The 25,755-nt window shown below is 45.8% G+C and overlaps 9 protein-coding genes across 9 annotated transcripts; 5 read left to right on the top strand and 4 right to left on the bottom strand.

The window, feature by feature from the left end:
• Positions 1-683: 683 nt before the first annotated feature.
• Positions 684-2,357, top strand: GLAREA_04449 (Arabinanase/levansucrase/invertase; the record flags this gene model as incomplete). Its single annotated transcript, XM_008086826.1, has 1 exon — positions 684-2,357. One exon carries the CDS (start codon positions 684-686, stop codon positions 2,355-2,357), a length of 1,674 nt encoding a protein of 557 aa, XP_008085017.1.
• Positions 2,358-3,400: 1,043 nt separating this feature from the next.
• Positions 3,401-5,226, top strand: GLAREA_04448 ((Trans)glycosidase; the record flags this gene model as incomplete). Its single annotated transcript, XM_008086825.1, has 2 exons — positions 3,401-3,415; positions 3,490-5,226. The coding sequence occupies 2 exons, from the start codon at positions 3,401-3,403 to the stop codon at positions 5,224-5,226; spliced, it is 1,752 nt and encodes a 583-aa protein (XP_008085016.1).
• Positions 5,227-5,465: 239 nt separating this feature from the next.
• GLAREA_04447 (WD40 repeat-like protein) lies at positions 5,466-8,255 on the bottom strand (the record flags this gene model as incomplete). Its single annotated transcript, XM_008086824.1, has 2 exons — positions 5,466-7,198; positions 7,247-8,255. The coding sequence occupies 2 exons, from the start codon at positions 8,253-8,255 to the stop codon at positions 5,466-5,468; spliced, it is 2,742 nt and encodes a 913-aa protein (XP_008085015.1).
• A 610-nt stretch (positions 8,256-8,865) lies between these two features.
• On the bottom strand, positions 8,866-11,007 carry GLAREA_04446 (uncharacterized protein; the record flags this gene model as incomplete). The annotated part of the gene is made up of 2 exons (XM_008086823.1): positions 8,866-10,022; positions 10,095-11,007. The coding sequence occupies 2 exons, from the start codon at positions 11,005-11,007 to the stop codon at positions 8,866-8,868; spliced, it is 2,070 nt and encodes a 689-aa protein (XP_008085014.1).
• Positions 11,008-12,333: 1,326 nt separating this feature from the next.
• On the top strand, positions 12,334-12,971 carry GLAREA_04445 (uncharacterized protein; the record flags this gene model as incomplete). Its single annotated transcript, XM_008086822.1, has 4 exons — positions 12,334-12,390; positions 12,443-12,467; positions 12,525-12,809; positions 12,868-12,971. 4 exons carry the CDS (start codon positions 12,334-12,336, stop codon positions 12,969-12,971), a joined length of 471 nt encoding a protein of 156 aa, XP_008085013.1.
• Positions 12,972-13,606: 635 nt separating this feature from the next.
• On the top strand, positions 13,607-18,106 carry GLAREA_04444 (P-loop containing nucleoside triphosphate hydrolase; the record flags this gene model as incomplete). Its single annotated transcript, XM_008086821.1, has 4 exons — positions 13,607-14,136; positions 14,186-14,846; positions 14,890-17,172; positions 17,276-18,106. The coding sequence occupies 4 exons, from the start codon at positions 13,607-13,609 to the stop codon at positions 18,104-18,106; spliced, it is 4,305 nt and encodes a 1,434-aa protein (XP_008085012.1).
• A 1,363-nt stretch (positions 18,107-19,469) lies between these two features.
• GLAREA_04443 (uncharacterized protein) lies at positions 19,470-21,056 on the bottom strand (the record flags this gene model as incomplete). The annotated part of the gene is made up of 1 exon (XM_008086820.1): positions 19,470-21,056. The coding sequence occupies one exon, from the start codon at positions 21,054-21,056 to the stop codon at positions 19,470-19,472; it is 1,587 nt and encodes a 528-aa protein (XP_008085011.1).
• Positions 21,057-22,405: 1,349 nt separating this feature from the next.
• On the top strand, positions 22,406-23,075 carry GLAREA_04442 (uncharacterized protein; the record flags this gene model as incomplete). Its single annotated transcript, XM_008086819.1, has 2 exons — positions 22,406-22,928; positions 22,981-23,075. 2 exons carry the CDS (start codon positions 22,406-22,408, stop codon positions 23,073-23,075), a joined length of 618 nt encoding a protein of 205 aa, XP_008085010.1.
• An 831-nt stretch (positions 23,076-23,906) lies between these two features.
• On the bottom strand, positions 23,907-24,802 carry GLAREA_04441 (uncharacterized protein; the record flags this gene model as incomplete). The annotated part of the gene is made up of 2 exons (XM_008086818.1): positions 23,907-24,652; positions 24,724-24,802. The coding sequence occupies 2 exons, from the start codon at positions 24,800-24,802 to the stop codon at positions 23,907-23,909; spliced, it is 825 nt and encodes a 274-aa protein (XP_008085009.1).
• Positions 24,803-25,755: the final 953 nt, after the last annotated feature.

Raw genomic sequence — 25,755 nt, 5'->3', positions numbered from 1 at the left:
GGCTGTCATCAGTAGTGCAAAAACATTTCCTGGGTTGGGTTCGCCTCCTTCGGGTGTATTTTTAAGCTTCTGAAAAACACCCGCGGGAACCAATAGGGTGATTTTTTGGACTTTGATCTTCCCCACGATTGCCAAGGTGGAATGTTCTCCACGGGGTGCGTATTTTAGGTCGGTTCTAACCCACTTTTCGCCTCTTTTGGGGGTGCGCCCTCGGCCGTCTCCCGCACTGTATTGTTTTTAAGGCTTTTTAGTATTATATACTCACGGAGAATATCTTCCTTACTAACAATAAGGAACTTACGAGCATCAAGTGTTGGTCTGGGTGAATTATGATTGGCCAAAACAACCCCTATTTAACCGAGGACATACACCCGATGGCCGCTGCAGATCTAGCCCAGTGTCAATGTTTACGAAGTCTCCAAGAAACAATACTCCAGACTCCACAGGTCTGATCTACACTGGTTCACCGTAGCTGTTGGCTCTACTATCTCGGTTGAATCAATCATTCTACCTCAATCTGCGGAACTTCTTTTCCCCTCTTCATCTACATTTCACATGGGACAGTTCGGTTTTGAACCTCTGACTATATCACAAAATTGGGACCAATTTCTCTCTTCTTTTTGTCTATTTGCCTTACTCTCCCTCAAGCGTTCTTTACACAACAAATGCCACATTCAACAAAAATGTCATTCACACGCTTCCGACCAACTTCACATTTCATCGCACCCCACTCATGGTCCAACGACCCATGCGGAGCCGTCTACGTCCCAGAAACCAAAGAATACCTCTTCTGCTACCAATGGAACCCAGGAACCACCGAAGGCGGCAACTCTGCTTGGGGAATGGCCAAGAGCAAAGACTTAGTGACATGGACAGATTGCAGTCCACCGATCACAAACGGTGCAGCAGGATCTTACGACCAAAAAGGTGTCTTCTCGGGGTCTATAGTCTCGAGGGTTATTGATGGAAAGACGGCTTTGTTTTTGTTTTATACGAGTGTTTCGAGACTTCCAATACATTGGTCAAAGGAATATCTCGAGGGTTGCGAATCTCAATCTGTGGCTTTTTCTACCGATTACGGCGTTTCATGGCATCGGTATGAGAATAACCCGCTTCTTTCCGTGCCACCGAAGAGAGAACTGAGTACTGGATGGCGAGATCCGTTCGTCTCACCTTGGACGACGCTTTCGAGATTTCTGGGCGTCGATGAAGCGACGGACTATATGATGATTGCTTCTGGTGAGCGAGGGAGAGGTTCGGCACTTCATCTATACTCTTCAAATAATCTTCTTGGCTGGGATTTATGCTCAACGATTCTCGAAGTAGAAACCAATACTCCGGTCTCGCCGACGAGCTCGTTTATTTGGGGAATGAACTTCGAATGTGCGAGCTTTTTCAATATTGGCGAGAGCAATTACATTCTTGTTGGAATCGAGGAAGATATCCCTAGCACAAGACACAATCGGCACTTGACCCTATGGCTACGAGGAGAGTTTGTTCTCGAAAATGGAAAACCAAAGTTCAACATTCTCAGCCATGGCATGCTTGATTTCGGTATCCTGTATGCAATCCACATATTCCGCGACGCTGAAGGACGACTACTGCAATTGGGATGGGCAGATGAGTCCGCAAACGCAAAGACAATCAAACAGCAAGGTTGGGCTGGATGTATAGCTCATCCAAGAGAGCTCTACGAGATTTCAAAACCAATCGCTGACAGTATTTCCGAGGAGGATATCTGGTATGTCGACGAAAAAGCTGGGAGAATGACGGCCCTTGGTATAAGACCAGCCCCTCAAATTTCCCAAGTCCGCGATTCAAGAACACAGATCCCACTTGAGAATTTCAAAAGCATACGCTCTAAGAATTACGAGATTAAAACAACCTTCAAAAAGCCAACCGGCACAGAAGAATTCACATTCAACGTCCGTCAATCTCCCAACAAAGAAGAACTCACTAAAATCATCTTCGACCTCGCAAACTCCACCATATCCGTCGATCGCAGCAAATCCTCCCTCGAAAACCTAGGAAGTAGCTTCACCGAAATAGGGCGCTTCACCCTCCTTCCAGATGAAGATCTTGATATCCGGTTATTTGTCGATAACTCAATTATCGAGGTTTACGCAAATGATCGGTTTGCTTTGACATCGAGGATATATCCGAGTTTAGAGTCGCTGGGAGTTGATTATGATTTTGGCGGGTTTGAGGAGGAGAATGTGGGGTTTTGGTGCTGGGAAGGGTTGAAGGATGCTTGGCCTACGAGAAGGGAGGGCTCTGTTGAGTCTTCGGCTGAAGATGTGACTGTAGATGAAAAGGGGGTGGTGCAGGTTATGGAGAGACCTATTGTTGTTGTTTGAGTTGTGTGTATTGAGCTTTTTGGGTGTTGGTTTTGATGTAGGCTTTGATCCTAAAACAAACAGGTTTTTTTAGGGAAGGAGTTTAGCATGGGTATCCTTTAGAAATTATGTATACATTTATTACATGATTTGAACACAAATTTCTTCTGCGTCTTCCATCCGAGTCTTCACGTGCAAGACGTAGATTTCCCCCCGATCTTTCATCCAGACATAGCAAAAATGAGAATTAAATGAAGTTAGGCTGTCTGTGCAAGATATCTCGGTATTTGGACAAGTAACTCTACAGTTTGCACCCAAGTGTGGGGAAGTCGCTCTCCAGAATTGCATTACACTAGTCTCAGCTGTACCCCGTGGTGGGATACTAAATATACGAATCCTGCATAATCCACATGTTAGTTTGCCTTGTGGCAATCGAAACATTGACACATCTGGCTTATTAACAACGAATAATAATTCAACCATGTAATCCTATCGACCAAAGGAATCCCGCTTGGTTGCCACAAAAGTTTTGACAAACCATTGGTGTGTTTCCCCCGACCCAGATATCATCTACAAAGTATTGTCGGATCTAATTACTTTAGACCGCCAATTGAAATTCACCCTTCAGAACTTTGCCCCGTTCAAACATGATATGCTGCCCTATCAATACCTCAAGCAATCATAATTTAACCATCGAAATCAAACCGAGAATAAATGCAACCATCGACGCCAACAACCCGGAGACCCCGCACTATCAACGAAACCCAGATTGTGCAAGTGTAAGGTTACCAGACTTTCGGGATGAAAGAATGTTTCGAAGGTGGGCTCACGGTGGGGAAGATGGGGGACTGAGGAGACTCGTCTAATTCAACCGAAAGATACAACCGAGAACGGCTCGGCTAGGGAAAGGGGGGACGGGTTGTTGAGGGAGGGTCAAGTCACGGGGAGGAGGAGGGGATATATATGTTGCTTTGATGTTTCGAATTTCTAGAGATCTTCGAATCAATCAAAGTAATTGAGTTTTATCATTGTTCAACAAGTCAGCTGATACACGTCATACAAACATGGGATCAACAGAAGTAAGTCCCATCTCCCTCACCCTCTCCCTCAAACAACACAAACTCTCAACATCCATTCTAACACCAAACCACAGACCAACACTACAATGCCACCCCCAGAAAAGACCTGGTGGAAAGAAGCAATAGTCTACCAAATCTACCCCGCCTCCTTCCTCGACAGCAACGCCGATGGCCTAGGCGACCTCCCCGGCATAATCTCCAAACTAGACTATCTCTCCTCGCTGGGCATCAACACCATCTGGCTCTCCCCCATCTTCAAATCGCCGCAAGATGACATGGGCTACGACATCTCCGACTACCGCGCCATCCACGAACCCTACGGCACCGTGTCCGACGTGGAAGAATTAATCGCAGGACTACATGCGCGCGGGATTAAGATACTGCTGGATTTGGTGGTAAATCATACTTCAGATCGTCATGCTTGGTTTCAAGAATCGAGAAAGAGTAAAGAGAGTAAGAAACGTGACTGGTATTTCTGGCGGGACGCCAAATACAGTGAAAAAGGGGAGAGAAAACCGCCGAATAATTGGGCTTCAGTATTTGGTGGCTCGGCATGGACATGGGACCAAGGAAGCCAGCAATACTATCTCTCGCTCTTCCTCCCCACGCAACCCGACTTGAACTGGGCAAATGAGGATATGCGCCGCGCGACGTACGCCGATATGGAGTTCTGGCTTCAAAAGGGGGTTGATGGATATCGTATCGACTCCATGAATCTCATGTCCAAACACCCGGATTTACCGGATGCGGAAGTTACGGATCCTGGACAGGAATTCCAGAGTGGAGCGGAGTATTTCGCGTCTGGGCCGCGGATGCATGAGTATATTAAAGAGATTCGACAGGAGGTGCTGGATAAGTATGATTGTATGACGGTGGGCGAGTTGGGATTTACGAAGGATGAGGAGAGTGTGAGGATGTATGTTGCGAAGGAGCGAGGGGAGTTGCAGATGTTGTTTACGGGGGATGTGGTGGATATGGATTTTGGTGTGGATGGGAAATATGGACATAACGCCTTCAAGCCGAGTTACTTGAAGAAGTTGACGAAGTTATGGCAGGAGGCTATGCCCAAGTTCGAAGGCTGGAATGCCGTGTATCTGGATAATCACGATTCCGGGAGGTCGCTTTCGAGATATGCGTCTGATCTTCCGGAGTACAGGGAGACGGCTGCGAAGATGTTGGCAACGTATCTATGTACGTTGAGTGGATCGCTTTTCTTGTTGCAAGGCCAAGAGATCGGGATGGCGAATGTGCCTAGGGAGTGGGGCATTGAGGACTACATTGACGTGGAAGGTCGAAATGCTTATGCTGCCATTGAAAAGCAGAGGGGTCCTGGTGCAGATATGAGAGATGTGATGAAAGAGCTTCGTTTGAAAGCCAGAGATAACGGTCGCTTGCCAATGCAATGGAACGACTCGAAAAATGCTGGGTTCACGAAATCTTCGAAACCATGGATGAGAGTCAACACAGATTATCCAGAGTGGAATGTTGAGAGTCAACTCAACTCGGAAAGCAGTGTTTTCGCTTATTACAAGGAGATGCTGGCGTTACGGAAGAAAGAGGCAGATGTGTTCATCTATGGCTCTTTCAAGATGTTGGATACCCAGGAAGAGGTGTTTGCTTATACGATGAGCAAGTCTGATGGTAGTAGACAGGCACTGGTCTTGTTGAACCTTTCAGACTCAGAACAGAATTTCGAAGCGAAGGGTTATAATGGATGGAGCCGGTTGATTGGTGGTGCGGAAGACGAGGTAGCTGTGAAGGATTCCGTGACTTTGAAGCCATATGAGGGTCGTGTATTTTGTAATTGGTAGAAAGGATTTATGAAATGATTTAAGAATGAGATCTCGTTTAAATGCTTTGTGTGAGAGTAATTTGAAACCAGATTTGTGTATCGATTGAATTTATAATATTCGTTATCGCTGAATTATATAGAACACAAGATTTATAGACTATGCAATGGCAAGCCTTCATCAAGGCCGATGCACAAGTCTTGGTTTAAACTCCACACGCCTACACTATGCTAAACAGTACCATTTTAGACGCCAGAGTATCACAAACCGTCCTTCTCCCACTCCTGGTCACCATAGTAGCGGGGAGGTAGCTCCACCTCCCAAATCGGTCTTTCAACAATAGCAACCTCAAGACCCGCTTCGCCTTCTTCCTCCCCCAATACCACAACGCCCAAGATGGGTCGATACTTGTAGGTACGCCAGCTTGCTTTCGCTCCACTCGCGCGAGCTTCTCCAGCAGAAGATCCTCTTCTCAGACGCTCAAGAGCTGTTGGCCCTTCTGCGTCGGTGTCGAGGTCCATTTCATCAAATGGAGAAGCATTGATGTCAATATCTTCTCTAATTTGCTTCTTTCCTCCCTCGGCAACTTTCTGGATTTTTCTTGAAATCCCCAATTCGAGGTTACCATTAGCGATCGCGGAACCAGCCCCTGTGCTAATTTCGTTTCCTCCCTTGTGCTTTCGCTTTTTGTTCGGCGTTTCAGCGATTTCCTTTGACTTACTACCGTTGACAAGAGCAGTAGATGTGGCCTCGTTTGGAAGAGGGAAATCAACATTCAGATCAAACATCCATAACCACCCTACTCCGTATAACCAGATGCGAGCTTGTTCAGATGTAACATTCCAGAAACATCCCCTAGCGTGATCACGATTTCTGCGGAAATCCTCTGGGAGGATGGATGATGGATTACGGCGCGACCAAGGAGTCAGAGAACCGGACAGAACATTAAACTCGAATACGGAAGAGCATGCAGTCATGATGAACAGACGATCAGGTGTAGTAGCGGATGTTGGTAAAGCACGAGATATTGGGTGTGGATTGTTGCGTGTCGGATGAGGTGAGACTCTATTAACGTGGCCATTCTTGGCAGAGCTGTCTGGTCTGAAGGATATTATGGTAGGAGCAGACGGTAATTTAGGTATCGATGAGGCGGATGGGTTACGTAACCATTGTTGACCAAATATGAGTTTATGTGGCGCGATAACGATCTCTTCCTCATCTTCGCTACTGCTCTCTGAATCCGAGGAGTCGGAAGCTGAACCGAATTCGTCCACATCTGGGGTATCAAGTGAAAGATCTTCCTCGCCCGAAAGTACGAAGCTGTCCATATATCCCGCTAAATCGCTGACCACTAGTACGTTGCTGTCTGTTGAGAAAGCAATCTTGCTTACAGTTCTATCATAGCGACCAAGACCACCTAGCAGAACAATCTTCGGAGCTTCGCGATCAATTCTTCTTAATTTCGAAAGTTTTCGATGTAAAACAAAAGATCCTTCCTCCTGAACGACCCTAGCAGCTAGGATCCGACTATCTGGTCGGACAATGCAAAGCCACTTCCCGTTTGGCGAAAATTGGATCAATCGTGCCCCAGAGGAAACGGTCGATGGCACTTCGATTTTTGAAACGCGAAGGCCATCTTCAGTTTTCTTGTTTCTAAGCTGGAATAGCTTGACATCGTCGACAGTAGCAACTGCAAGTAATGTACCGTCTCGGCTTAAAGAAGCAGAAGTAATATTTGATTCCCCTTTTAACAGAATCTTCGCCACAAGTTTTCGAGTCCGTGACGGGTCTTCCTCTTCATCTTCTGAATTAGCATTAGCTTTTGGGAACTTTCCTAGTCGCCATATTAAGATCTCTCGATCCCACCAACTCATCATCAGTCTTCTTTTGCTCGAGCTTTGTATGATCGAGTCTTGGGGTATATATGGTAGTGCTCGCTGATTTTCGAGTCCGAATTGAGAAAGCGGGAGAACATTTGGTGCAGCGTCCGGGCCTAATAATTGTTAGATATACTCTTTCCAGGGTACGAAGTTCAACTTACCACCTGAAACGACAACACTCATGCCCTTGCTTTCGAAAGTTGCCATTGATTTTACATCATGCTTATGATATCTGCGGTGAGAGACTTCTGCCCACCGAGATTTTCCCTTTCCAACTTGCTTGTATACTACAGTTCTTCGATCCATACCACCGGTTATGACTGTCGAGCCATCCGCACTTGTCGCAAGACTGAGAACATCCTGCCTATGACTTTTGATCCTCTGCTTCAAAGTATACGTCTCGCCCGACCAAATCCTCAACTCGCCTGTCGAATCGCCCGAAACAATCGTCCCATCCCTCAACGTCTTAACTGTCCAGACAATAATCTCTTTCGGTCCACCAGCCGGACCAGCACCTAACGACATACTCCTCAACAATGCACCATTCCGAATATCAAAAATGCGAATCATACTGTCAGAGCATCCAGCAACCACGATATTCCTGTCCTTGAACGTCACACTAATGATCTTCGCCTTCTTCGAACTCGGCCTGATCAAGATTTTCTGAAGTTGCAAATCATCATCCTGCGTCGAATACAACACCAGCGCACCATCCGTACACCCAGCAATGAGATGTTGACCCGCCCATTCCCCCTCCTTAGCAGGCCCGAGCAGAGGCGGCTGCGCAGCCAAACACCAGATCTCGCCATGATTCCCACTCGCGTGTCTCTTCGGCACACCCCTCTCAAGATCCCACTCCGTAACCGTAGTCGTATATCCACAACTAAAAAGTCTCGACTTCCCAATCAAAGTCTCGCCCTGGATCTCCTCATTAGGATCCTGCGTCCACACCAAGCCATCAATGCTCCTATCCTTTCCACCCCGTATAATCGTCTCCTGGAGCCATGATCCGCTCAGAGGATTCCAGATCTCGATATCGCCATTTGCGCGACCGACTGCGAGACGAGGCGGTGCGGTTTTCGTCTCGTCTGTGATTTTAGATTGGGAGAAGGCGAGCGCATTGATTGTCGAGGGCGGATAGTGCACGAATCGGCATCGGTGGATATCCATTGCGCGTGGAGAATTGGATTGGGGAAGCTCGAGATGTAAACCAAAAAAGTTCGAGCTCTCGATAAAGTATTTTGGAAAAAAATCGCGGGACGATAAAGAAAGGTGGGTCTGACATGGGCCCAGTCCCTATCACCGGCCCGAGCCTCCGACTACGACGACGACTTCTCGATTCTAAGGTATAAAATCACCTCGGAACTGCTTAAGAGGTATAACAGATCTCACTTTACTTGAAGAATTACAAAATTTAGATGGTTAGCAACTCATCCACATGCTTAATCCGCAGCTCAAGCCACCAAAAACCTCGACAATCACACATTTCGTACCATTCCTGCATCCTCAAAAATCATTCCTATTTTTATTAAATACATCCATGATGACGACCTAGAGGATTACTCCCACGGCCTTTGATGTACAATATTAGATATTTTCGGCTTTTCCGCCACTCGTATTTATTATGTACCAGAATTACCAAAATCGCTTCAAAATCACACCAAAACCAGATATCGACAACCGGTAAAAGGTTACAAACCCTCGCATCCATATGTCATCCATTTGTCGATCACCATCTCGTGATAAATTTCTTTCCGGACATCCAAACGTGGAATGCACACTAGGAGGCAGTTTCAGAAGTTCGCCCTCGGAGTTTGTTGTAAAAATTGACACACTTCTTTTTAACACTTGCACGCTTGAGAGCAGCCATGCTCATGCTAGTGGTACATCTGACCGGAGTAGTTTGCTCACTGCTAGATCTTCGAAGTCCTTGTACCGAGGTCGCTCGTAGGAAAGGCTCTGGTGAAGTGAAGACGCTAGGAAGAATGGGCGCCATAAAATCCAGACCAAGTCCCAAATTGAAGATAGATGCTGGCTCTTTGGCTGTCTCTTTGACTGGCTCTTTGGGAGGAAGATCAATGCTACGTAAAGCGCTGACGCTTCGAACAAACGCTGGGTCTTGTTCATTCCTTTCATTCATACCATTGGGTGTCTTTGGCGTGGATACTCGAGATGGAGGTGATGGGGTTTGTCGATCGAATCGTACGCTAGGCTTAGCCATTCTGGATCTAATACTACCTGTAGCACTTCGTAGGTCTCCCATGGTTTTTGAACGTGGGGTTGCAGGGCTATAGCTGTGTGTCGTGTTGCTCGAGAATAGATGACCTTCATTTGTTTGGTCTGACACGGTGAAGGGACCAACAAGGTTCTGATACTGCTGAGCGTGATTGGTTTGAGATGGGTGACTAGCAGCTAAAAGCATATCCTCGGTCTCTTCGACCAAAGTATTCTCATCATTTGTGATCGTATAATTGGAATGATTTGAATAGTCTGATTCCGATGTAGGGGAGTCTTGCCGTCGGAGACCATTCTGAAACTCCTCTACAAGGCTAGGGCTCCGCTTCAGGTCGAGACGATAAGCGGACGGTGTGGGTGTGGGTGTGGCTGTATTTGTGTTTGTATGTGAAGCTGTCGACGTAGGCGAAGGTGTGACAGATGGAGGGTTCAATCCACTGAAAGTCGACGAGAAGCTTGACATTGGAGTATTTAGCGTAGAGATCACGACATTCTCTTTGGTTTTAGGCGGCGGAGGGAGGGGAGGCCATGCACCAGTTGTTAATTCTGGATATCGCGGATTCTTGATAGACATAGAAAACACATTCAGCAGGTCTTTGGTGTATCCTAACGGATATCCTGCCACTCTGAGTTGTCGGACCTTCCCTTCTACATGCTGGATATAGCTCGAGATACCTAATACAGATTCGGGGCAATACGGAACTAGGAGACACATTCGTTAGGATCGGATCATTTGTTCTGTTACGAGCTCGACCGAAAGGTAATGCAACATACCAGGCGCTTTCCCAAGCAATTCTCTGAATTTGCTGTCATTGTGAGGCTGAAAGCCAGCGAAACGCCTGCACAAGATAGTCAGCGCGTCGATAGAAGAGCCGTCTTTACGATCAGCTAAGCCTTCGAATATGGCCGTCAGCTGTCTGTCTTCCTTGTCCCTGTTATAACCGAACGTGGATGCCAGTCTTCTGCAGCTGCCACCAAGTCTTGTGTAGTCAATCTCCACTGTCAAGTTCTTGATACTCCCTACGTGCTGGGGCAGCCAAATATGAGACAGTGGAGAAAGCTTAGGTCCAGTAAATGCGTTGATGGTGACATGGAAATGGTACTCGCTCCAGAAAAAAGTGAGCAGATCCTTTCGCAGAAATCTAAAAGACTCTAGGCCACCACGGACATCCTCCAAAACATCCCATACTTGGGCAAAGTAACCCTCCCCAAAAACGTGTCTTGTCGCAAACGAAGGGGAAACTGTTACAGGGCGAGGCTCTTCTGGAAAGCAAAGTCCATAAATTCTTCGGCGAATGGTAGAGGGCAGCATGAATAGTCTTTGACATTGATTGTTCTCTTCAGACAGCGGTGCAGCGACTTTTCGATAGCTTGCTGGTCGAAATGGAAAATTGTTGGAAACAATCAAATCGGTGGTCCTGTCTAGCTTTGGTCGGGGTTCTTCTTCCTCTACATCTGGATCCTTTCTGAATTCTGTTCCGCCTTCAGAGACTTTATTTCTTTTGGCACGCCGCTCCTTTCTTGCGCGAGGCTTCTCGGTGCGGGAGCTGAATAACTTAACACTCCGGATAGAATCTGCAGGCTTGCTTCTCAGACTAGACTGGCTTGGGGTGGCCTGAATCCGTAAGGTTGAAGAAAAACTGGGTGCACTAGAAAGCGACGATTCTGATCGCATGAGGCCAGCCATCATCGAGGGTGGCTGGCGCACTAAATATTCGTTAGAAGTATTGCGGATGAAGTCCTACGAAGGCCTTACTTGTGCGACACTACCAGCTAGATCGGTAGGATGCGAGATGCGAAAGGTTGTTGAGGTATGAAAGAACTGTTGTACGCAAGGTGTCGAATACCTATGAGAGACCTACTACGCGTTTTGGAAGGTGAACTGATGTGGAAGGCGCGTCTTGGAGATTCACCTCGTCGCGTTTTGACAAGACCAGGAGAATGGGAAACAACGAAACTATCAATGAGGATATGTCATATTGAGGATTAGTCCCGAGGATTGAGACGCTTTGAAAAACAATTGACCTACGTTTGACATTATATAAAATGTCAGGACAGCACTGAGAAAGGGCGAAACATAGTGGAAGAGCTTCCAGACAGGCAGGATATGATGCTCTCATTTCCTCAACATTTGACTAGGGCGAATCAACAATAGGCCACTGACATGACTGTTCACTTCCTTGAAAAGTTTTATAGTTTTTACTCTGTGAAGCTTTTGGTAGCAGGAAGCTGTATGCCAATAATATTGTTAGCTGATACACAAATGTTCGACAAGAAAAGTTAAGCTGCTATGGTCTTTTGAGTCCTTAGATACCATAGACCCCCTATGGTCGCATGCAAACTCCATGATGGCTCAGTCAGTGACAACCTTGGAACCTTGGAAAGAGATCCATGGATGAGACACTGAACTGTTTGCTTGGACATAGAAACACCGTTCTCAAACCTTCGACTACATAGTGGCAAACTCGCGCGCTGAGACGTCAGGTTATCCTAGAGGTCCGGTGCGATTTACCCAGGGAGCATATTGGGCGGATGGGTACCTAAGTAAGCTCATACATTAAAGGTGGCTTATATTATTTCCCATGGCGTAGAATGTACCGGTCCGGATTGAACACATGGTAGGGAACTGTGAGAACGTGGAGCTCCAAAAGTAGTTGAAGTGAAGAAAATCAACAACAACCAGAAATCGACCGATTCAGAAAGTTCGTAGAACATTACGGAAATATTGAAGTCGGATGGCTCGCACGTAGAACTATGTAGCTGCAGGAAGTGAAGCAAGGAAGGCCGAGGTCGAGTATGGAACTGTCGGTCTAACATTCTTCCGTGCCGCTGGCCTTGGCGCACGTCGACAAATCGCGTACTAAAATCGGCCCAAAAAGTGAGCCATCTCTTTTAAGTAATGAACTGCCACGTTTAAATTCTTGACATCTACTCCTAATTTAGTTTGACGATTGCTGTTCAGTCATAAATTTTTTATCGCGAAATACCAACGATTTTCTCCCAGAAAACGACCATGTCTGCCCCTCTACCAGCCGGGTTTGACCCCGAAAAGGCAGACAATTTTGAGGATGTATGGTAGTTTGGCGCATACACTGTCTTGATACCGGCTAATACATCTGTAGATTGAGAAGCAGTTTGCTGTCAAAGGTTCGAACACACCTTCCTGTCGCGCCTGATTTACCCCGCCACTGACCCCGCCATCAGCTGTGCAGCACATGTCCACATACTGGGCGATTCTCGAGAAGATGCCTGGATCGAAATTAAGACTTACAAAGATGGATGATGAGATATACGAGCATTTAATGGCCGACTTCCCCGAATTCGACCCTGCGAAACCTATTGATGAGGATGAGATGAAGAGCAAAACCGGCAAAGAGCGTTGGCGAAAATTCATGATGGCATACGAAAAAAAGGTGGAAGATTACAACTTCGGGACCATGTTAAGAACAGATCCGAAAGTTGAATACGAGCAGGACACTTCTATATTTGGTAGGTTTCATCGAATTTGCTCCACTTCGCAGAGCATCTTTCTAATCTCAAATTTCAGTTCCTCGTATGCAATTCTACGCGATCGAAATTGCTCGAAACCGCAAGGGTCTTAACGATTGGATCAACGAGAGTCACAGTAAGGAGAAGGAGGCCGCTAAATAATAAATCCAAAGTCTTTAATGATACCCATATATACGCAGTCCCTTCGAACGAATACAAAATGAAGCCGCAGAAAATCGCCGCATTCGAGATATTGATATCTCTGGAAACATACAAATCGGACAACCTCGACCGCACAGCTTTCCTAATAATGATATAGTCTCACCAATCTCGGGATTTCACTGGATTACAATAGCTGTGAGAAGATTTGAATGGCCCCGACCCACAATTTATGCAGTATTATCCCGTGCTATCACCACCAATTAACTCTTTTAATTTTCGGGTCAGGACGTCTTGTGATCTTCATTTTACACTCGGACATTTCTTTATGTGAGATACTCTTCATTTTCTTTAGTGAATAAAGGTCGGGGACCAGAAAAACTCATTGTTCGCTTAGACGCTATGGAAGCTCGACGATTTCGTTCCGAGAACAATACGAACATTGGTCAAGAGACGGCCATACTGGCAAGTCGCCACAATTTGTTACAGATTTCATTGTACGTTATGGCGTAACGTTTTTAGATATTTCGAACCGCATACCTACCCGTTTCAAATGGCATACTTCAATCTTGTAACTATCCTTTCTCCGCCTTGGATACGACCAGCTTGAGCGTCAATGTCAACAAACAAAAGAAACGATGTCGTATGTCTCCGATTACTCACACAATGCGAGACGAAAACATGATTCCATCTCAATTTCCCTACCGCTGGGTTTCAAAGAGGGTCCCGATGCATCCCAACCCGATGCGACGAAATACAATACAGCCCAAAGCTTGCCATCCTGGCGCTGTTTATTTTCCTTTGCTAAGCGAAAACACATTCCAACAGCCATCTCCGCCGCCGCGTGGTCGATAGCTTCTGCAGCCTCGCAACCCGTGACGGCAATCCTATATGGCAAGCTTTTTACCGAAATCACTGGTTTCGGGCTCGGCCGTTTGACAGCTCAGCAATTCCTTCATAACGTGTCAACATGGTGCATAGCTGTGGCTATCACAGCAGGCTGCTGTTGGGTCGTTAATGGGGCCTCATTATCATCTTGGATGATATTCGGAGAATTACAGGGAAAGAGCGCCCGATCGAGGACATTCAGTTCGATGTTGGAGAAAGAGCTGCAGTGGTATGACTTGAAAGAAGACGGGATAGGTTCTTTACTCGTTAGGATCCAAACGTATGTTCCTTTAAAGATGACAATATCAACATTACTGATATGCTGCTAGGCAAATCCGAGAACTTCAATTAGCCATCTCACAACCACTAGGATTTGTTTTCACCGAAATCTGCGGGGCATCCATAGCGCTTGGTATTGCTTTTTACTTCTCCTGGAAACTTACGTTGATGATATGCGCCACTATACCATTCGCCATGCTGCTTCTGTCCTGGTTATCGAGAGGTCTCGGCGGGGCTATAGAAGATCAAAAAGCCGAGCTAGCAAGAGCATCAAAATCTGCCAACACGGCAATATCTTCGATTACAGTCGTCAAGGCTTTCAATGGGCAAGATACCGAAGTCTGGCAATACTGTTCGATAGTGAAAGCTGTCGCGAGTAAATATTTGGTTCAGGCAAGGGCTAACGCTCTACAATATGGATTCACGAAATTTCTGATGATTGGTTTATTCGTACAAGGGTTTTGGTATGGCTTGATTTTAATTCGTCAGGGTCTCAGTACAGGAAACGTGCTTACGACCTTCTACTGCTGTTTGTACGCGATGCAATCGGCTGAAATAATTCTGCCACAGTGGATGGTGCTGAAGAAGGGGATGTCTGCCGGGCATACTTTACAAGTTTTAACATACGAGTCACAAATATACGGTGGTCCGGGGAATCCCAACGTAATGATCAAGCCCGAATTTCGTGGTGGAGATATTGAATTCAAGGGGGTGAGTACTAGTATCTGCGCATTGTTCCATCTAATAATTATAGGTCTCTTTTGCATATCCATCCAACGTTGATCAGCAAGTACTTAAGCGGGTCTCGCTATTTTTTCCTGCAGGAGAGACAACGTATGTCATTGGAAAAAGCGGTTCCGGCAAAAGCACGATTGGAAATATTCTGATGAAATACTACGCGGTGAATCGTGACGACGTATGCCTAGATGGGAAATCCATCAACGATCTTGATACGGAGTGGCTTCGCAAGAACGTCAGTCTTGTTCAACAAGAGAATCATCTCTTCAATGAGACTATCCTTCAAAACATTGCATTCGGTAAACGAGAGAGGACTACGAATGCGGAAATTGAAGTCGCTAGCAAAACTGCAGATCTCATGTCAACGATACTCAATCTTCCAGATGGGTATGCAACCGTTGTTGGCTCGAATGGTGTAGCATTAAGTGGCGGACAACAACAGAGGGTTGCCATTGCAAGAGCTCGCCTTCGAGACTCGCCAATTCTTATATTAGATGAAGCTACGAGTGCACTTGACAAGGCAAGTCGAGAAAGGGTCATGGAAGAAATTAGACGATGGCGAAGGGGCAAAACGACAATCATCATAACCCATGATGTATCCCAAATATTGCATGAAAATTATGTTTATGTTTTAGAAAAGGGCTCTGTAGTAGAGGAAGGCTACAAGAAAAAGCTTGCGAATCAGATGTCCGGGAGATTTGCCTCTTTTCTCGGTACGAGTGGCATTCCCGAAAATACAGCACCTAAAGGCCTGGGTATATCGGGGAATTTTCAACACTTTGAACAATCAAACGTCGTAAAGTCTAACAAGCTTCATCGTACAGGTTCTCGTGGGACGAGGCGGCTTTCGAAGTTCTTGGGCATCGGAGAGCCCTCGCTCCAGGCGATGGGAAGTCCCAATCTTGCGTCTCATCGCTTCTCATTAGGCAACCCCTTTCCTCAATCAAGCCTGTCCCAGTTGACAGAGCACTGGAGTCCTTCACCGGTCCCTCAGATTCCACAGAATTACCATTTATCTCCAAGGCAGGTTTTGCCAGGAGAATTATCACCCCAGACGATCCAGGAAGAAGAGGCTAGAGAGTATCAACCATGGTCCAAGGGGTACCAACAATCCATTCAGTATAGCCCAAATAATACCGAATCTACACCCATGACCGACATACGCCGCCAACCAAGTGTCAATCCTTCCAGTACTTATCGCACCCAGTCCAAACGACGAAAACGAACTTCTATCTTTGGTTTTGAAGACGTTGAACCTCTGCACTCAGACGATCCATCACGTCCTGTTTTGGCCCCATCTACTTCCCCATTTAACATGCATGCTAGTATAGCCAAAGCAACACGCCCAATCTCGGACGAGTCATCATACAGATCAACTATGCAGATGGTCATGGAGGAACGAGACGCCCAAAAGGAAGCCAAAAAGCGAAAAAGAGATATCAACAATCTACCCCCAGGCGTATCTGCCTCTATTCGACTCATTCTTAGCACTATCTGGCCAACCTTTGCTTGGAAAGATCGCATAGTTCTTATTTTTGGGTTCGTAAATGCATTTATTGTAGCGGCTGCCACTCCGGTGTTCGCATTTTTGTTCGCCCAATTATTGAGCACATTCTACACGACCAAGAACCAGACCGCGGAGGCAACAAAATGGGCGCTTGTACTTCTTGGCCTTGCTATCGTTGATGGGTTTTCTGCCTTCTTTACCCATTATGCCCTCGAACATTGTGGGCAAGAATGGGTCAACGCTCTTCGTGTCGAAGCTTTAAAAAGAGTACTCGCTCAGCCTAAAGCTTGGTTCGATATGCCAGCGAACTCCACGGCTTCACTCAACGATTTCTTGGATCGAAATGCTGAAGAGATGCGAAATTTACTTGGACGTTTTGCAGGACCAGTGTTCACTGTCGCATGGCTACTCTCGATTTCAATCACTTGGTCGTTTATCCTTTCTTGGAAACTCACTCTGGTGGCTCTGTCCGTAGCTCCAATCATGTTTGTTGCTACCAGAATATTTCATCTTGTTAGTCTCCACTGGGAGCAAAGAACAGATGCAGCAACCGCACATCTCGGCAGCGTGTTTACTGAGACTTTCTCAAATATTCGTGTTGTCCGAGCTCTGACGCTTGAGAAATACTTCACGAGGAAGCATGAGCAAAGCTCAATGGCAACTTTTAGAGTTGGCATTCGAAGGGCGACCTACTCTGGCCTTCTTTATGGTCTCACAGATATGATCAGTGTAGCTGCATCAGCACTGATATTCTACTACGGCTCTATTTTGATCTCTAACAGCGAGGCTAACGTGACACAAATTATCCAAGTCACGAATCTTCTGCTTTTCGGTATCACAAATTCAACAGCTATAATAGCTGTCATACCCCAGCTCAACTCCTCATGCATAGCAGCAACACAAATGCTTCAACTTGCCACTCTACCAACCAAGAACTCTCACGGATCTCAAGGCACAAAAAGACTCCCAAGTCCATTTCCAATCCGCTTCAAAAACCTCAACTTCTCCTACCCAAGCCAACCCACCCCACATACGTTCTCTCAAGAACTTCAATCTCACCATCCTTCCCGGAACAATCACAACCTTAGTCGGTCCCTCCGGCTCCGGCAAATCCACAATCACGTCCCTCCTCCTCTCCCTCTACCCGCCCGACTCACCCACCTCCCTAACCTTCGCCTCCCACCCCATCTCCACCCTCAACACAACCAGTCTCCGCAACCACCTCGCCTACGTCCCCCAACAATCCCTCCTCTTCCCCACCACCATCCACCAAAACATCATCTACGGTCTCCCCGAAATCTCTCCCCTAGCCACTCTCTCCTGCGCGACCCAAGCCTGCATCGACGCCGGCATCCACGAGTTCATCGTCTCTTTGCCGAATGGCTATCACACGCTTCTTGGCGACGGAGGAATGGGATTGAGTGGTGGGCAGGCACAGCGGATTTGTATTGCCAGAGCGCTGGTAAGGCGGCCGAAGGTTTTGGTGCTAGATGAGGCGACGAGCGCGCTTGATGCGGTGAGTGCGAGGGGGGTGAGGGATGTGTTGGTTAGGTTGAGGGGGAGGGGCACGGCGGTGGTGTGTGTTAGTCATGATGTGGAGATGATGAGGGTTGCGGATTGGGTTGTGGTTGTGGAGGATGGGGCGGTGGTTGAGGAGGGTGGGTTTGAGGAGTTGGTTAGACGGAGGGGAAGGTTGGGGAGGTTGATTGGAGTTGGTGGAAGGTAGGGGATGGACTGAAGGGGGAAGAGAAGGGTTGGGTTTGGATTTGAATTAGAGTTTGGAATTAAGTAGGAATGGCGTTGTTAAATTGTTGTCATTTGAAATTACAGAATACAAATCATGTTGTAAAAGTTTGAAGCACTTGGTTGGATTCCCTGTCATATTCTTGTCATACCGACCATTAGTGTGTTGCAAGTCTAGCGGGACACCTGCTTGCTATAGACTAACGAGCTTCCTATCCAAGAGCTATACTTATTCGAATCGGTGATTAATTGCACGAAATCTTCTCCTTTAAAAAGGTCTAGACACCTAGAGAGGAATGTTGGCAAGTCTTTTTGACTATATGGTACTCGGGAGCGTCCTGTTAGCCTTGAGAAATACAAGTGTGCTAAGTTGCGGCTAGACTCCTAATAGAGAGTTTATATAAACATTTAACACATTGTGCTCTCTTCAAAGTCCGCCCTCGGTCTTTATATATCACTAAAGTTCCCTCTCTCCATTAATACTCCAGGACGATACATTCCACCCCACAAGCGAGGCATTGCAACCCAAAACGCCCTATCAAGTTTCAACAATTTCTAACTCTCCAAGCCTCTAACAGCTCAATCTAACACCAAACCTACCGACAAAATCAAACAGAAGTTACTTCTCATAATGGCGTTTCACCTTTGAAAATCTATATTCGGTGGTAGACTTAAAATCGGTGACAAACTACGCTCTGGAACCACGAGTGGGGGGTAGGGGGTTCATATCATACTCTGCTTTGAATACTCACTTCAAAGCTCTGAAACTAGGAAAATATGAGTTCAATCATGCAACCTTTTCTGTGTTCTGGGAGAGAAATGCATCTTCCACATTTTCTCTGATCCCGTGAAGATAATAATTTGTTTGTCTGATGAAATAGACGTTTGGGCGGTGGGTTAAATCAGTGGAGATGTGGGGAAGGAGTGATGGAGTGATGGAGATGTGATTTTTGGATATTTGAGAAGGGTTAGTTGGATGAAATTAGTTGGCACATTGGTTTGTGATGAAGTGGTCGATGAAGTGTGTTGGGAGTCAAACGAGGTATGTTGTTCTTTAATGTTTGAGTCAGTTGAATATCATGTCGAATTACTCGTGTGCTATAGCATCTTTCGAAGGAGGAAAGTTGTTTGATCTACTCACTAGTTTCGCTTCGTGTTAGCAGTACTCAATTCGCTCACTTCCATGTGAGGATCTTTTCCTGACTGAATTAACTTGTGTTTAGAGAATTGAAAGTTTTTGTTCCACGATCTTATGGGGAACAATGCAAGTGGCAGTCAAGATAAGATGGTGATCCAATTAGATTGACGCAATGCAGCGTGACAGGGATACTCTAAAGTCAATGATGCTAGTCACCCCGTAGCTCAATCCTGTCAACTTCTAACTCCAATTCCCAGTCGCCTCTCCATGTAGTCGGCTGATATACCCCGTCACCAGCAAGCTTATGGCAGACATGCAGCTTGCTCAAGTCGCTTTCTAGACGCATAGAGAACCCCGATCCCGAAGTTCCAAAAGAGAGACCATCGTCCGCTGCGAACGCCGTCTTGCCAACCTGACTTCTAAAGACATCGTGTGTTGGACTGACTTGGAACAGAAAAGTCCTTTCACGACGTTTATCTTCGAGCTCCACGACTGTAAACGAATCGGCCAAATCCTTCACAAAGGCACCGAAAATGAAAGTCTCATTCTCAAGCTTCTTGTGTCCTGAAATAAGCAGCATTCGGAAGTCGTAGTCTCGCGAGATTGTCTTCAAAGAGTCTTCGAGTTTTGTGATAGCTCCTAGCGCTGAGACTCTCTGGCTCGCGTTGGTCTGGTAGAGTATGGGAGCTGTGTCAAAGCTCGGGGTCGTGGCAAGAACAAATGTCAGTTGATTCAATACGACCGGAGAAAGAAGATCATCGCACGAAAGCATAGGCTGATCATAGACTAAAAAGTCGTAATTCGCTTCATAAGACCCAGTTTCGTGGAACAACTTGTCGAACGCTCGATACAGTGACGTGAATATGGATGCTGCTTTCTTCGTCAAAGCATCATCAAACTTTTGCCACGTCACAACGCTGTGAGGGCTTGTACTTTGGCAGAATGTGTTCAACAGAGATTCTGCCGAGCGTTCTATTTGGGCAGCTTCTATCTCTCCCAGACATGTCAGGTGTGAAACAAGACCAAATTCAAAGAGTACTTTCAACCGGTCTCGCGAAATGGCTAGTCGTCTTAGCGGTGTTGGTTTGTTTAACTTTGAGACAATGTGACGCCAATCATCTCTGTCACAAGGACCTATTCTTTCCTCTTGCATTTCGTCTTGCGTGTACGTGATAACATCAAGAATATCGTGATATCTTTCGTCTTCCTCGTCGTAATTTGGCAGAGTAAAGTCCTCACGAAACTCGTGGACTTCTTTTGCCTTTTCGGAAGCGATCTTTTTTTCTTCCGCCTCGTTGAAAGCAAAGTCTCTTTCAACATCTGCGAGACCTTCGAATAGCAGTCTTCTCTGATCTGCTGCGCTACGAGCTCGCACATTGACGGCAGCTCCCAAACATCCCGCTCCTAGGGCCCGCTCTGCCTTTCCGGGTAGTAGCCAGAAGACTGCGCGCAAAAGTTCCTCCGACGTGATCAAACCAGGATCCGAGGTATTTAATTTTGTCCCAAACGGGAATTCGCTCAGATATCTCAAGAGCAGGAAAATGACGGAGTAAACTACGTTCGAATGATGTGCGATGTTCTCGATAGAGTCTACTGTGAGGAAATTCTTGAGGCTACTTTCGTTCCAATATTGAGTATTTCCCTTTTTAACCGAGTATAAGAGAAATTGGCTTCTCAGACGCGTATCTTCTTTTAGACATCTTCCTATAATTTCCTTGTGAAGCCTGGATGCGATCGAGGACGGGCTTAGAAGGCCTAGTTCTTCCCATTTCGGAATACGAGGATCAAAGCCCATAGTGCGTGACTTTTTCGAGAAACTACTGTAGATAAGCGAAGAAAGAAGAAACAGATGTCTCGGGATAGCGATGTACTGATTCTGTAGTCCGTCGGAACACGGAAAATTAATTATTCAGTGTTGATGAGGAAGTGAAAAATTGTTCTAGTTTTATAAGCAAGAGGGTACGATGTTGGGCTCTAAATATGCTGTTCTTGTCGTGGCGTTCGCGAGAACAATGTGGCAACTTGACAAGAACAACTTAATAATATACAACTCACAGGGCAGGTGAGTACGAGATGATCTAAATGTCAAATCTTGGGATTCTCTAATGTTTCTATATGTCAGTTATTACTTTTGATTGACCGGAATAGTTGAAGACGGACTCAGGGAAGAGAATGTGAAGGCTGAACATCAATATACGGAGGATTTCACGACATCCGTGACAATTTTGTGTCAGATGTATGAGCAAGTGGTGATTTTAATCTTCAAGATGGATTTAGCCGAGTGAGGGTGGTTAGTTGATTGAGGGGTTGGTGTTAGTGTTTGTTTTGTGGCTTGGAGCTTCATTTTTATTCGCTTTTTCGTCTATTTCTTTTTTGCGAAACGAGTTAACCCTACCCCAAGTAGATTTCCCGATTTTGAAGGTTACCTTTGCTCCCGCCCATGTACACGCTTGACAGATTGGATTCTTCCTACATATTTAGCCTCATGTGCTTAGACTTTTATTCTTCCCATCTGATGTCAAATCAAATCTCAGTACCATTTCCACGTATGGAGTCTACGACCTATGTGGTCAAAATTCATTCCAAAGAGTCAATACTGTTTCTTGGAGCGCAGTGACCATAGTCTTTACCCCCACGTCCCAGCACCAGTCAAAAATTCTAAGATTGGAAATCTCCTTGGCAGCTTAGAGCGTGGCTGTCTCTGCGATTAATGTTTAGGGATCCGAAAGCCCAAACCCGCCAGCAAGTAACACACCTGACTTCCATTCAATGCAACCTACTTACTAGCAACGTAAAAAGAGTAAAACACATGTAACTTGTCCTGTCCACGGGGCCGTTTAGTTGAAAATGTCCTTCAACTCTCCTCCACGGCGTAACGAGCCTTCGTATTGAGGTTGAGTAAACATCCTTCTACAATACAGATCCTGCAGGTATCTCTGTCACTGAGAAGGAACATCTATTATAGATTTCACACATAAAGAGAGCTCTAGTCCCAACAGATATAAACCATCAAAACATTGCCTTCCCATCTATTCATATCCTATTCTTTTCTCATATCGCAAACAGCCCACAAAAAGTTATTTAAGCTCATAACCCCTAACAAAACCGTCAGAATCTACCCATTCTACTAGCAAACATATCAACATGAAGTTTCTTGCAACACTCTCAACACTCGTTTTTGCTCTGTCACTCAGTACTTACGCTGCACCAGCAGAAAATGTCAACCATCTAGAGCTCGAAGCACGAGTTCCAGCTCTTGCTCCAGCTTATGAATATACAGCTGCCTATCGGTACTTTCATGGTATCAAAAATGATATTCTTCCCCAACATACCTACATATTCACAATGAGAATTCCTGTCAAAACAACTGAGACGAATGCAAGAGCTCTAGCATTATCCCAGCAGCTTGGCTTTAGCCACATTTATTTCATCTCAGTGCACGTTACTCAATCAGAGAGGGTTCGAACAACAGGACCCAGGGCAACACGAGGACAACGCATAATCACACTTGCGGCCGACGCACAAGTTTTCGACATGGTCAAAGCTGCAGCAACAACAGGAGTTCAATTTCGACAGCGCCCATTCCGAGTGCCGACAACTGCTAATAGCCCAGGGGTAGTGTTTGTGAAAACGACGACTAGAACCAAAGCGCAAATAAAGACCGAGGGTAAGTAATTCACTCCTTGCTATGAATAACCAGAGTTGACAGGGGGTTATAGCTCAGAGATATGTTGCCCAAAATCCTCAATATTCATATGAGGCTACCGGGAACAACTGCGGTACATTTGTTGACAATTTGATCGAATTCGCATGATCGCCAAATACCTATATTTGCAAGTTAAATTTGTTTTCAGTTATGATTGGAATTCTCTGTTTTCCCTGAGTTCTTGTTACTGTGTAAGAAAAGTCATTTTGTGAGATGGGCTGGGCCCACTCTCTTCGACTCAGTGTACTGCTTTTGATCTGCTTTTTATTTGCTTTTTGTATAATAGCGTTGGCGTTATGTTTTTTGATTTGGGATATTATACATGGATTTTTGAATTATTTTCTTGGAACACAGATAGGAATCAAAAAGTTTGAAAGAAATTGGCATTTCTACCTATACACATGACCGGCCTGGTCAATTTATATGTGTCTCTACATGTCTCCTCAGCGATACTTTCAACTCTGCATCTGGTCGAAACAAATCTTTAAATGAATTCTAGGTCTAGAATAAGATCTGCCATTTCCTAGTCCCTAAGGACAACGTATGTCTGGGTCGTTTTCTTCACTAGCAAGAACGTTTGTACCATTCGTTGCATTACGTGGGTGGCCGGTGGATAAGAGGATGTATGGGTTGAGAGGTGGATCTTGGACTTTGATTTCTAGGACTATGAATGAAGACGGCTTTAACACCATGCAGCCGTGGAGTTTCTTGAGCCAGATTTGGTGCTCGCGTTTCGATCACGAATTTCTGTTACAACCCGTTTCGTAACGCATGGACATACGTTGAGTACTCTAGAATTTAAGCATGGCCGGACTTCTCGTCTTGGTACAGAGCTTATGACCAGAACTGTCATGCTAATACTTCCCTATTCTCAAGGGTGTTCTGTTGTGTACAGTTTTCAATACCCACCGCTCAATTGGTTACCACAATTTGCTCCTTTCAGACAACACCTAGAACAAAACAAATCGACGCAATAGCCATCCAAGTCACCCAGCCCACTCGGCTGTCCCTCATTCCTCCGCTTCCAAACTGTCCTACCGTGCCCGTTGCACCGTGAGCATCCACCGTCGTACTCACAGTGGGCACCAAAACAGGACTTTTCCCTCCAGTAGGCAGACTATACGTCGTTCCCGACACCGTAGTTTCATCGCCTTCAATCAAGGTCCCGCCGTTCACGACGATACCGGTAGATAGGCCGACAGAGACAATAGACGGTAAGGTGAAGGTAGTGGTCAGAGTTGAGTCTGTAATGGCTATAGTTGCGCCAGCTGGAACGGTGGTTCCGAGGATAGAAATCGCAGGTAAAGTCGTGCTGACGGGGGTAAGAGAGACGGTGCGTTTGAAATGGGGATTGGTGACGAGGGTTGAAGGAGGGTAGTTAATGGAGATCTGAGGAACGAATTGGATGGAAGTGAGTGATATTGTTTGAGTTGCCGTCGGAGAGATGCTTATAGGTGGAGTGAATGATAACGGGGAGTAAGCTATTTCAACATCGTTCGCCGGCTGAGTCGTTACTGTGACAGGAAACAATGTCGGAGAGGTAGATCCCGAAAGTGTATTCTTGGTGACAACGTGTGTTTTGATTATGGTCGGACGGAATCTCCCGATACTTGACTCTGTTTCCCACTTCTCGTGAGGGTTCAAGCCTCGATGGTCGTCTATTAATAAATGTTGTTGTGCTTCCACTACAAATCGTTAGATCAAACACTTTGACAAAGCATGTTTCTGCAATTCCAGTCGAACAACAATAAATTACCTGTACATGTTCCCCAAAAGTTGCTAATCTGTGACAGAAACGCCAAACACCATAGATTCGTTGACATGGGTCGCTTCATGGTGTTCCCTCATAGTTGTCCAATCGATATTAAAAAACGTGACATAGGAATATTTGATAACCAACAACCAAGCTCTTTTGAAACAGATTATTTTAAGGAATGATCAGCGTTGTTGTAGTATTATAAGTGTTTCAAGAAAAAACTCAGCTCAGCCTTATGCAGTTGGAATACACCAGCTCCATGTAAAGGCCGGCTTACACACGTACAAATACAACAAAACCACAGCACAAATCAGAAGCCTAAATCTTTTCGGGACCTCCAGCCTCTATTAAAGGGTCTGAAAACGTGTAAGGAAGCTGAGTGCAGATATTGATCCAGAAATCAGACGGCACATAATTGGTAATGGCCAATGATGGATAGCTGCGAACGCCAAAGAAAGGGCGATTGCATAGGTGGTGCGACAATGTAGATTCCTTCCGAGTCAAAGGGCAAAAACCCCACTGAAAGTGACAGAAATGGGTGGTGTTGTAGGCGTACACTGCACCGCCCTGCCCCCAACTTGGTGACCACAATGATGTGAGGCTAAGCGACGTGTAATAATAAAGTAATAACTACAATAGGAAACGATGACTGGTGCTGCAAGAACAAATTATTTCCACAGCGAAACACTGAATTTCTGTCAAAATTCCTGAACAACTGAACAATCCATAACAGTCGCTCTTGGATGAACATCGCCTGATAAGAAAGATCCAGAAGTGGTGTTGCGGCCCAGTCAGGCCAACGACATGAGTTGCCGTATAGGCTTATTCGTTACTTCGCCCACGCCGCAATAATAAACACTGAATCAGCATGCGGACAACGACGGGTCGTTTTCTGCCCGATCGCGGTATCCTGAACAAAATAGAGGAAGTAAGCAATTGTAAGGAAGCTAGTTGGAATCTCCCCCAAACAACATGCAAGCATTGTGAAGATATCACAAGAAGTTAAGGAGTTCTTCCGGACGAGATCTCCAA

The sequence above is a fragment of the Glarea lozoyensis genome (genome assembly GCF_000409485.1).
Source record: "Glarea lozoyensis ATCC 20868 chromosome Unknown GLAREA5, whole genome shotgun sequence".
NCBI classification, from domain to species: Eukaryota; Fungi; Ascomycota; class Leotiomycetes; order Helotiales; family Helotiaceae; genus Glarea; species Glarea lozoyensis.
The sequence above is the reverse complement of the archived record's forward strand: the minus strand, read 5'-3'. Positions and strand labels throughout refer to the sequence as shown.